Source organism: Rhea pennata, chromosome 2, assembly GCF_028389875.1.
Source record: "Rhea pennata isolate bPtePen1 chromosome 2, bPtePen1.pri, whole genome shotgun sequence".
Lineage (NCBI taxonomy): Eukaryota > Metazoa > Chordata > Aves > Rheiformes > Rheidae > Rhea > Rhea pennata.
Genome location: NC_084664.1, coordinates 111116775 through 111129317, shown reverse-complemented (window position 1 = coordinate 111129317; position 12543 = coordinate 111116775). Strand labels below are relative to the sequence as shown.

Here is a 12543-nt window from a genome sequence, read left to right as displayed (position 1 = left end):
TTATGTTAAGTAAAAAACTCAACCTTTTTATCAGAGATTGTCTGCTCAGAAACTTTAAGATGTTATCAATTAATGCGACTGCACTCTAAAGTGCAATACTTGCAGTACAACATTCCTAGACTCCATGAAGCAATAGTTTCCCCTGGCTTGAGGTAAAAATATTTTCTCTGCTGCTCATTGTGTCAGAATATTTTTTTCTACAACAAGCTGGTTTTCCTCTCATTTTCTATGTGTATTGAGAAAACAACTTTTTAAATAGTTAATCAAAAATAATACGTATGTGTTATGGACTAACATTATTATTAGCACTATTTGCAAGGTAAAATGAGACTGCAGAGAAAAATAAGAGGGATAAATAAAACGTAAAAATTCTATCACTAAAACTGGTTCACATGGTATTGTTCTTGGAATCAGAGACATTACATGTAGAAGAATATAGTGATGTTGAAATCATGAGCACCATTTCCATGCATTTAATGAAGTCTACAAAAATTTTGTCTCAAAACTCATGTCCTATTCAAAAAACTAAACTTGCCCTTTGTGAGGCTGACAGAGGTCTAGCATCAAAGAGGAAAAGTAAGGCAAATGCATCCTCATTCATTTCTACTTTATAGTACTAATCCATGAAAAAAAGGATTCTTGTGCAGTGTAAGAATGATGTAGTTACAGAAAATCACTTACTATGGAATAAGCACATGGAATTTACATTGAGCAAATGCAAACAGAAAGAATAAACATGTACTGGTTCTGTATATTTGAATCTGGGATTGCAGCAAGACTGCAACTGTGAAATATCCCAAATCCTGTACCAGATGAGAAAGAAACCAATCGTTGTTCTATCAGATGTACACTGGCTGTTAGCAAACTCTGCAAGAATTCAATACAGTAGTAAGAAATGAGCCTTTCTATGGCTGAGCAGACAATAGGGTGTGATCCTGACTTCTTAACACACATCCACAGTAAGTTCCATGAGTTTTATTTAACAGAGATCTGGAGTAGAGTGCAACAATCTGATGACCACAAGCTGGAAAAAAAAATACCCAGCAACTTAAAACAAAGCAGAGGAAGACAGGAGAGGCAAACTCTCAGGGTATTATAATAGCAGCTCCTAAGGAGGGAAACAACAGTGGCATGTTGGTTATTCTGATGCAATTTCTTCTGCGTACTGCTGTGGTGGGTCTGTCCAAACTGGGAACCTCAACTGGCAGTTTTCAAGGCAGATCCCAGAGGGAACTTGGAGAGCTTTGAAAGTCCCTGGCCAACAATGCCAAGCAGAGAAATGACTCAGAATGGGAGCCGCCTGCTAGAGGAGCCCCAAGTTGCCAGACATGGTAGCAGGTGCAAGCAGCATCTGAAAATACTGTAGGACTACACTGACTATACTATAAGGACTATAAAGGACTATATTGACAATGTACAGTCAAGATATGTCTGGCAATGAGAAAGCTAAGCTACATGAAATATATAAACCAGACATATTGTGCAGGAAGGGGCTTTGATCTCTGTGCTCCATTTCTTGTTAATGGAGTCTTCAGAGGTCTGTGAAAACCAAAAAAAGCATCTAGGAAATCTGGGAAATAGAAAGAAAGAACACATCTCTCCAGCTAGGATAGAAAAGACACTTTCCTTAAAATAACTGTTTAGCACTGAGACAGAAAATCCATTATGGATGATTTAGGTGTACTCAGAAATGTCTCAGAGCAGGGGTTAAGACCAGATTGCCTTGTAAGGTCTCTTTCATCCCTATGATTTCCATGATTTTTATGAAATAAGTGACCAGAACATCCCAATTCTGTCCCCAAAACTTCTGAGTATTTCAGTACCTTGCAGATACAGATGCCAGTTTCTTCTTCACAACCACAGAGTCCTTCAGCATTATCACACATCTCCACTTTGGTTCCACTCAAGTCACAGTTGCAGGCAACACAATCTGGGTAATCCCTGTAGCCTAATGCACACCTGGAACAGTCTTGTCCTCCAAACTCAGCTTTGCATGGGCACTGACCAGTCAATACATCACACTGGAGACTGGTTGAACCAATGCCGCTGCAGTTGCAAGCCTTAGAGGAAAACAAGATATGTTCAAAAATAGTAGGTATTTATAAAAAAAAATTGTTACAAAGGAAACAACACAGTCAATTTAGAGTGGGTAATAAAACTCAATGTTTGTCACTAATCATTATACAATGATAAAAAGCAAGGACTCCCACACAAAAATGTGATTGTTTGGTTTCTATTTAAACAAAGAAGTGAATTTCCATTAACAGTGAATTGCGAAAAGTAAGAAGCTCTGTTTATTCCCAGATCTGGGTTTCAGAACCAAATGAGTTGAAGGATCAGGTCCAGAAAAAGAAGAAAACAAAACAAAACAAACAAAAACAAAACATTTTATTTAAAATACTATTTATTGAGGACAGTAAATAAATCAAAATAATGTAATATAAATATTGGGTGAAATATATAAGTAGAATAATTTTATAAATGTAAAAGGAAGAAAAATCTTAATACTGACATTCTTTTAGGATTTTGAGTAACACTAATGAGGTCTAAATCTTGCTCAAGCTTCATTTGTTATGTGGTAAGGAACTGAGAGTCTCACTGGATCAGAAGATCTGCATGCAAAGGAGCTCAGCGCCAGAGGACCAGTGTTCCATGGCAGAGCCCATCGTTCCTTATGCAATCAGTAATATGAAGCTGTTATTGCAAATATGGGAAGTGGATGTACTTAATTTGTCATCTTTTTTTTTAGGCAGAGAGAATCTAATATTTAGTCTTATTTTCAGATCTGCGGTTACTTAAACAAGCCTTAAATAAGATTTGGTTCTGTGGTTATTTCTGAAAGTGCAGGCAGAAAAGTACATTCCATCTGTCATGTCTTGACTTCAGTTGTCTTTCCTCATCTTTCTTTGAGATGAAAAGCCTTCACTTGCAAAGCACTCCACACAAAGGCTCACAAAATCTATTAACATTACCATGTACCTTCTAGTATTCTCCACACGTATTTGCTGCTCACCAGTAGCACTATTTGTATTAAGCAAACTTTTTCCTTTAGTAGCACAGTACTGTGCCTAATCCCATAGAGTTTTTGACCACACAGGTTTATGACTTTGGCTCCCAGGTACCTCTAAAGATCTACAGCTTGGAAGGTTACACCCTATTTTAGAGCATCATAAAAATAGAAATGATTTGCATATATTTCAATCTTTATCTATACATGATAGGAACAAATAAGGACTATAAAGTATAATTAGCTGTGCTGAACCGCTTGACAAGATGAAGCAGGCTGTAAGCAGAACACAACTGCAGTCCTGCTCAATCACAGCACCCACAAAGTGGTGTCGAGTACTGAAAAAGCTGCAAGGAAGTACGGTAACAGAGCCAGATGAAAGATCCTGCTAACACAGTCTGCGCTGAAAAGACAGACTAGCTGCGTGTCTGATACCACCTTCCCTGCTCCGTCCCTCCAGAGAGCATGTGGGAGCCTTTCGAGGGTTTGCCAGGAGGCACTGCACTAGATCTTAGCCTGATGCCTCGACCATTCAGCGTGGGTGATCTGCTGTCTGCAGATCACAGTATTGTTTGTTGCAGCAAGAATTACCTTAATACCTTAAAATCATTCCACATTAATTCCTGTGAAACTGTAATCAAGGGAAATGCTAACAACTTAGCAAAAATGGGTAGTCACATACTTAATTAAACTTGATCTCTGTGGAGATCATTGAAACTGCATTGTTGCAGTGGAATCACTCTATCAAAGGAAAACTTAAAAAGTCTTTAGCCTCCAACACGCAGGGGAAATGCGCAAGGACCAGGCACACTATATTTGCAGAACATTAGCTAAGGATGGTAGTAGCTGATAGGTGACAAAACAGTGGTTTAAAGTTTCACTGCTAAGTAAGTTCCTATAAATCACTAAGATGACAAATGTTGAAAGGGGTTTTAGGACTATTTTTTCATCCTTTCTTTAAAATATTAAAGAGAAAAAAAACTCAATTCCATCAAATAATGCTTATATTTGTCAAGTATTTACCATGTATAATGACAAATATTGTCAAGCTGATTGTATTTGTGGGTTCTCCATCAAAATTAATCATTATACTCATGTAGTCCTGATGCTGAGGTAGTCCTTTTTAAAATCTCAACATTTACAAATTAATGGCTGGCCCAATGCCATATCTGACAGGAATTTACAGGGTTAATCTAATTGCCTAAAATCGTTATGGCTCCTTGGATCTGGCTCAAGATCCATTCCATTTTATTCCATTCAGGAAACATGAGCCACCTTATTCCATTTTTATTTTAAATATTCAGAAAAGAAGTTGTGCAATGACTTTCAGGATATGGCTAGATTTCATTGTTCTTAAAACCATAACATCATCACTACTTGATTAGCCCAGAAACCAGGCTCCTTCCTCCCAGTTGATGCTACAGATCTGTTCCTCCATCACTGCTGAAGAAATTAGAGTTAGAAGACAACCTCCAAGTTTTAATATGATCTATGCAATCACTCCAATCAATATTTTCAAAGACAGCTCTGTCAGAAGGTTCCTCAATAAATACTTTACAGTCTGATGATTTTTTTAAAAATGTAAGCATCTAGCTGTAACTTTGAAGCAGAGAATAAAGACAAGGTTCTCAAAACAAGAGATCAATTCTGACATTAGTATAAGACAAGTAATTTTATTAGCCATAGCTTTTCATCACAGTCTATCATACCTTGCAGCCAAGCTCAGGATAGAGTCCCCAGTGATTTTCTTCACAGAATTCACATTTTGGTCCCTGAGTGTGAGGGGGACAAATGCATTGACCAGAATCTGCATTACAGTTGTTCTGAGTATGAGCACAGTCGCAAGCTGCAACAGAAATGGGACCAAATGATTAACACTGATTTTGCTTTTGCTACAGAGAAAAAATTCGAAGATCACTGATAGCCTTCCTTCGCTTAATTACACAATATGGTTTATCCATTCCATTAGGAACACACTGCCAGCCCTTCTCATTGAGAAACAAATTATGAAAATCCATTATTCCTGTTTGACACAGTCTGTTTTGGTTTAAAAACTCGTGCTGCATTTTCACAGGAGAATCAGAGCCAGACAAAATTACTGTGGGGAATAGTAAATTTGTAGAAAAAAATACAATTACAGAGGATGCAAAACTCATCAAGTGTAATAATTTTCTCGAACAGCTGAAAAGATTAATCACAGGTATAAATAATTTTAAAGGAACTGTTTAGTGAATAATAGGAAAGGATAATAATTTTAATAATAACTGTAATATTATTGTAGGAAAGTACATATCTATTTAAGAAATACAATACCATTCCTGCAAAACATATAGATTCAGAAAAGTGTTTCTATTAATTGCTTTAACAACATTTACAAAATTTCCAAGACTGAAATGGTTAAAGGTACCTAAGAGTCTTTGTTCATACTTAATTCAGTTTTAATTCCTAAAGTACGTTCAAAAACACAATCCTGCCACAAAATCTTACTGTATATTTCATATTACTGTACTATTTGAGACTTAAAAAAAATGTTTCTGTCAGGCTGGAGAAAAGGTTGGCATTCCTCTGTCTCTAACATGTTGAAAGGGGCCTCTTATTAATATGATAAATTAAGGTTTTTGATGGCATGTGCTTTGTTCAGATTAACATTTCCCTCTATATTATGATGAAAAATCGTACACACATGGGAAAATACAGTCAATGACATATCTAATCAAAGCATAAAATAGATTTGTAAGAACTACACAGAAAAAATTAAGGTAGAAACTCTGGAACAGTAGTAGCTTTTAGCTTCTGTAATTGGGGGAAATAAGTTTATTTTCTCAAAAGGAGTGAAGGGCTTTGGTTAAAAAAGAAGAGGAAGAGAGAGACTAGGGAGCTGTTTACAAAGCAATACTTCTCTTACGAAGTTTGCATGACTTGCTGTTTCATAGTTGCCACCTTTTATGAGGAACTAAACAATAAGCAATCAAAAATGCTTTGTTCCCTAGCTTTATCAAGTATTAGGAGACCATTCTCCGCATTTTTTGGATTATTTATTAAAGCAAGTGACCTTTGCTGGAGCGCAAAATAAAATTCACTGTTGAAAGAAATCCCAGCCGGACCCTGAAATGATTGCGGATTAGCTTACGCGTGCAGCCCCCATCCTGGAGCGCGTGAAAGCCGTGAGCGCAGCGATCGCACTTTTCTCCAGCCACTCCTGGTACGCAGTGACACTGTCCCCCATCACCACAGGCCTCCGAGACTGAGCCAAGCTGACTGCAGTTGCAGGGAACGCAGCCAAGTCCAGTAAGCAGACCATAATAACCACTCTGTTGGGCAGGAAGTAAATATTTGAGCTATGTCTCATAACTCATTGAAAAAATATGAAGCACATTCTTATTTTCTGTTAGTTATTTTCCCTGGTGTCTGACCTCCATGAATACTGATTGGCTTTATGCAACTGTTGGAGAAACATCATCTCTTCACCATTCTCAGCTACATGCAAGTATATGTTTGGGTGAAAAACTCAATGCTGACATGCTCATGTGGTCCTCTAAATTTCACTACTGGGACTTTATACTGCCAGGTCCCCTCTCTCCTGAGTACATGAGTTGCCTTTCTCCACACTTGCCCTGTTTGAGTTCATCTTCCCTGAAGAGAGGCAACCACAATTTTACAAAGAAATCTGGATACGACCTTAGTGGTACATTAGTACTGCCTATCCCTATCAGAAACAGCTCACTTGACACATCCTCAATCACACCTGCCTCTTCTACAGCTGCACCGCATCAGCCAGATACAGGCTTCCTATGATCCAGTAGCACCTTCACATCTTCTGCCTTCTCTCCATGCCTCAGAGCAGTGGAGAAGCTTTCTTACACCCCAAGTTCATTACCTGGCATTTTGTACTGCTGAAAATCGTTTCCTTTCTTTTCCAAAAGCCCTCAAGCACCTGTGACCTAACCGTCCATCATGAATTTCATGTTTTGTGCCAAAGCCGTAAGCGACAATATCAAACAGACTAATCAAAAGCCTCTGGTTTCCTATGGAGTGATCAGGAGTTTAAATTCCCAGAGAATTTTGAGGAGCAGGGAATAAACTTTATGCACTAAGCATTCATGCAGACAGAGCTTTCCCTTTGTGTCTCTTCACATTGATGTCACTATTTGCAGCTAAATGGGTAGAGCAAGATACAAGAAAATTCAGATGTCAGGAACAGCTAAATATTGCTTACCAAGCACTTATCGCATCTTTGTCCGATCACATTTGACTTGCACTGACAGAAGCCAGTCTCATGATGACAGATACTGGAAAGGGAACCATTCACGTGGCACTCACAGGCTTATGTTTAGAACAAAGAAACAAAAACAAATAATTCCCTTAACATCTATCTATATGCATTTATTATTATACAAGACTGTAAAATTCGGAATACAGTGTATGTTTCACCTGTTTATAACCCAAAGATGTCAATACACCACATTAATAACAGTACTACGCATTTGGGCCAAAAGAAAGAAAAAGAAAAGCAACTCTGAAGAGACACATTTGAGTAATTCATTTCTAGCACTATAAGCAACACTGAAGTAGGAAAAATCTGCAATAGCTGACTGAAGGGAGAGCATTAAGCAAGTCAATAAGCATAGGAATAGGAGAAGTTAGATCCCAACATAATACCTTCTCTTCTCACACCAATTCAACCCACTAGTTTTCTACCTGCACTTGTCAACTCACAAGTTGAACTAGAAGGTTAACTCTTTCAAAAAAGGCACATATCCACTCAACTACAAGCATACCACATTTTTCTGCTCTTTAAAATACCAGAGTTAATAATAGTAGCTTACCACGACAGCTTTTCTCAATCATTGCATCTCCATAATACCCATCAGCACACCTTTCACAGTGGTGACCACCGGTGTTCCCCACACACTTCAGGCACTGTCCGGTGACAGCATCACAGTGGCCATCCTCTTCAGGGTCTACATTGCCGTTGCATTCACAGGGAACACACGACTGCCCAGGCACCAGTGGATTCCCGTAGTAACCATTAGCACATCTGCACAAGAGATTGAAAACTTTATCAGTTGGAAAGAAGACATACCAGATGCTCTCCCCACCCAAGACAGCATTTCCTAATCAATCTTCTTCTCGAAATAGGCTTTGTATTAGAAGCAAAGACAAAATGGCAAGGAAAGATACATTAGGAACGTTCTGTACATGTGGTACAAGCAATTCAAGGAAGGTAGGATGAGGCATAGTTAGTAATGACAATGAGATCAACATTTTACCCAAAACTAGTGTACATACCTTTCACACTGAGAACCAGTATAGCCTGAAAGACATTTGTCACAGACAATTTCACCTCCTTCACTCAGCAGGCAAGTAGGACTGAAACTATTAACAACATTTTGGACAGTCAATACCAATACACAGAATTAGAGACTTCCACAAACATCCAAAACCCACCTTTCAAGTCTGTATTTTTATAACCATGTAATTGCAAATTTTCCTAGATTAACATCAATGCTTTAAACATTACGTGTCAAAACAGAATTATCATTTTTAGAAACTCTTCTCAGGTTTTGCCTTTTAAAAGAAAAGATTTTGAAAATTCCTTAAAATGAAGTTCTCTTTCTAGAAAATCTGTCAGAACTCTATCCTTAGCTCCTCTTTTCCACATACAATCCATCTTTTCATTTTTTTCTGAAATAACATGAAAGAGAACTGTGATTTTGCCACCAAGTTTAAGGACGGGTCTAAATATTACTTTCACCCTTCATGTACAAATTGCATCAGTTCACTCAGCCTCTTCGCTTAATATATACATTTTTATATCTGGCAAAACAACATTTCTATGAACAAGCTCAAACGATGAGGGAGAAGAAAAGTTCTACTCTCTCTGCTTTAGATTTTGACGGACTTTTCTTTCCCCCACATTGTGATTTTGCTGAAGATGCAGAAGAAGCACAAGCAGCTTACTTGTTTGTAGCAGAGCTCAGAGGACAGGCACAGGGCCGGCAGTCCTCAGGAGTTCCTTGGGATGGATGTCCATAGAAGCCAGGCAAGCACTGATCGCAGAAAGGTCCTGTCGTGTTGTGCTGACAAGCCTGGGAGACATAGAAAAAAAAATCTTTTCGTATTTACTCTTGATGGTTTTTCAGACACTGAGGGATCTCTGTAGGGAGTCTACATGCAGTACAGCATTAGGGTTCAAGGAGAGGGCATGAAGAACGGAGAAGAACTGTGAAGATCAGCAGGGTTTATCTGAATTATAACAACAATTTCTAATTATTTCCCTCCAAAATTTTAGAGGGTATTTACACATTTGCGGTAATAGATTTCTTACATGTTTCTTACTGGTGTTCAGCCACTCTATTTCTGTGACCTTTAAATTTTAAAAGAAAGAGAGCTGAGAGCAAAATTCTGTCTTCAGAAAAGAAGGTATAATTTCCACTGATGTCAGTCAGAGGAGATGCATATGTATCTGAAAACAGATCTTCACCTAAAATGCTGCTTAATTTTGTTCATTCCAAGAAAAGATTTTTAATGACTTATATAAGCAAAGTTGAGATTTTTATTAGCCAGTATATACTGATATTTTTATATTAGTTCTGATTATTCCCCCCCCCCTTCAAATGGTAAACTAAAACAAATTCTCTAATAGAAAATACTTTAAGGGTGCCCATTGAAATACACTGAAGTAAAGAAAAAAGTAAAGAAAAAGCTCTATACTCACAGCTTGAAATCTGCACACATTGTCTCCCATAGCCAAAATCCTCCTAGTTCTTAAACAAATGCTTAAAACACAAACACTTTGAAGGATGACTTACAAAGCAAACACCATGAATATCACATTCACTTGCATGCCCATTGCATTTGCAGGGTTGACAAATACCCCCAAAGAGTATTCCATCCACACGGTAGTACCCAGGGAGACAGGACTGAAAGGAAAATGGGGGAGAAAACAGAAGCATTACATATGTTAAAAGTACACATCAAATCATATTCAGACAGCCCACTTCTGACCACCCACAAACTGACTCGGTCACATTCTGGCTACTGAACGCTCTTTCAACTCCATTGATGTCACTGCAACTCTTTTCTGGTGATGGTTTTTTACTTGCACGGGGTAAAGAGGTTAAGAGCTAACTCCGTGAAACTTTGATTCAACCCTTTGTCCTCTGGCGGCACATAAGTTTCACGCAGTTCAACATGTGAAGTTCCTTATTATGAGACAATAAAAAGCAGATGTTCTAGCTCCTCTGCAGAATCATTAATGATGCTATGGCACAAAGCTTCACACTGAAATTATTTGTCAAAACAATTCCTGCTATTCTGCAGATGGTGCTCTGCCTCCATAATCGCCTATTCACAGATACAAAAGATATATCTTATATATCTTGTGATGTGACCTTGCGCATCACATTTGACCCTCACAGGATCTGCCAAGACTAGTATTCCTCCCTGCTAAGGTCCCTAGTTGCTTCCACAACCTAATAATACAAACCAGAAATATGTTGTGCAAAATTTGGATCCAGGAAGCTATTAATGAGTAAAGTAAACTTAGAACAGCCTAACAGAGCTTTTACAGCTGTTCCCTCTGCAACACTGACGCTCTGAAGTGTATCATCATCTTTTAGTGCTACCAGATAGAATTCAGGAAGCAAGTTTAAGATCTCATTAAGTGTATGTAGAAGAAAATATCTACTGCACTGTGTGCAATATAGTACACATTATTTCACCACTGGAAATATATTTTTATAGCAATGTAATTAAGGGTATCTTGCCTTTAATATCTTGATCCTTTCAAAAAGGATCATTTTGCGTACACACAACACAAGGAGAGGTTACCTCACAGGATATTCCTGTGTAGCCTTGAGGACATTCACAGAATTCCACATCTGGTGCTGAAGAAAGGTCTATAACATTTGCACTTGCAGTATCCAGGGTCACAGAGTCCAGCCTAGGATCAAACAGGAAAACAGTTGTTTCCCCAAAGCTGATTTTAAACACAATAACTTGCTTCTAGGAGAGTTAATACTGCTCTCTGGTGGTGACAGCTGAGGAACAGGCACAAATCTCAGCTATAAAAAGACTCTGATCACAGTGTTAGTTATCACTGTGTTTGTGTTTCTGAGCTGGAAGTAGATTTGTCCTCACCATGTTGTTATTATGATAACTCCCATTGACTCTGTGCCGTCCCACGTGGACAGGTGTAATCAAGAACTTCCCTTTCTGTCATGGTATCAGAGGAGCAGTGGTGGGACAGCCTTCTACTGCAGTCCCAAAACAAAATAGCTTTACTGGACCATGTCTAAAACAGACACATATTACAGGTAGGTGCATAGTCAGAAACACCACCAGGTCCTTGCCAGCAGGTGCATACAAGGCAGTAAGGCCTTATTCCTGTATACTTTGAGAACAAGATAGAGATCCGTAAGGATTGCTACAGAGAATGCTAATTCAGATTTGAAACTAAGGTACGACCAGTTAATTAATTAAATAATCCAGCCAAGTTTTCCTATTAAGTGCTCCCTTAGAGATGAGCTTCAGGAACATCTGCAGACAGACATTAAAAGAAAATACAGCCAATGTCTTTACTAGCAGGTTTTCAATAGTCAGTGATGGATTAACTTGCCACACACTAAAACAAGCATACTATTGAGAGTTTAGGAGCTATTTCCCTCCAACAAAGCTGTCATTGTAATGAGGCTTTTAGGCAGTATTCCTTTAAAGCGGAAAACAATGATTCTGCTATCAGATATCTTTAAAACAACAAAATGCCTTTTTCTACACATTCCATTTGGAATTAGGGGTACAAGACCCGTCTTGAGAAAATTCGGTCAAATATGTTTTTTCTTCTAGAAATTATTAACTTAAAACTTTAAGACTACTGCCACTATGACTGGCATTTCCTGTCACAAAAATAATAGAAGTATTTAGATAAATTTGAGTATTTTCTCTCATACCTGTACACCGCTTTTTTGGCAATATTGTAGTTAGCCCTGATCAGAAGATGGGTTACATTTACTAGAACAGTCATCAACCTTTCCCTGTCCACCGCTTTTTTTGTATTGAAGTCTATGAAATTCTCCGATACAAATCTCACAGCGTTAGAATACTCCTCATACGGCTGCAAGGACAAGCCTGCTGCTCTCGTACTCAAAACCTGTCCATTGCCCTGAAATTGAAAGACAGAGAAAATATTTTCTGTATTTGCACGCAGACTTTGCTTATCAATTAAATTTACTCTCAGTTAACCTCATATAGGTAATTATATTACATGCACACTGTGTAGCTTTCTACTTACTACAACAAAGAATGAACATTGCTGCTTTTAACTTTCATATTAAGTGTGAGGTGACTGTGGCCTACTTTACGCTTGACCTAACAGACTGCCTTGGCCTGGGACCTGGAGAAATGATATATACCCAGATAACATAGAAAAGAGGCAACCAAACTGGATTTCTTGCACGAGGAAAAGAATAAATAAAAGGGCTGCACTTTCCACAGCTTCAGGAAGACTAAAATCTTCTAGAAAAAGAATTAAACTA

The 12543-nt window shown here is 38.2% G+C and overlaps 1 protein-coding gene across 1 annotated transcript in view; it reads right to left on the bottom strand.

Annotated features, from left to right (window-relative positions):
* LAMA1 (laminin subunit alpha 1) overlaps window positions 1-12543 on the bottom strand; it is a 101408-nt gene that overhangs the window by 42132 nt on the left and 46733 nt on the right. Inside the window, exons 14-23 of the mRNA XM_062568525.1 lie at window positions 11959-12170; window positions 10841-10952; window positions 9820-9930; window positions 8969-9096; window positions 8297-8383; window positions 7834-8045; window positions 7224-7330; window positions 6138-6318; window positions 4717-4853; window positions 1824-2060 (exon numbers count right to left, since the gene is read on the bottom strand). Coding sequence (XP_062424509.1) covers window positions 1824-2060; window positions 4717-4853; window positions 6138-6318; window positions 7224-7330; window positions 7834-8045; window positions 8297-8383; window positions 8969-9096; window positions 9820-9930; window positions 10841-10952; window positions 11959-12170 — 1524 coding nt within the window. The remainder of the gene's footprint in view (window positions 1-1823; window positions 2061-4716; window positions 4854-6137; window positions 6319-7223; window positions 7331-7833; window positions 8046-8296; window positions 8384-8968; window positions 9097-9819; window positions 9931-10840; window positions 10953-11958; window positions 12171-12543) is intronic.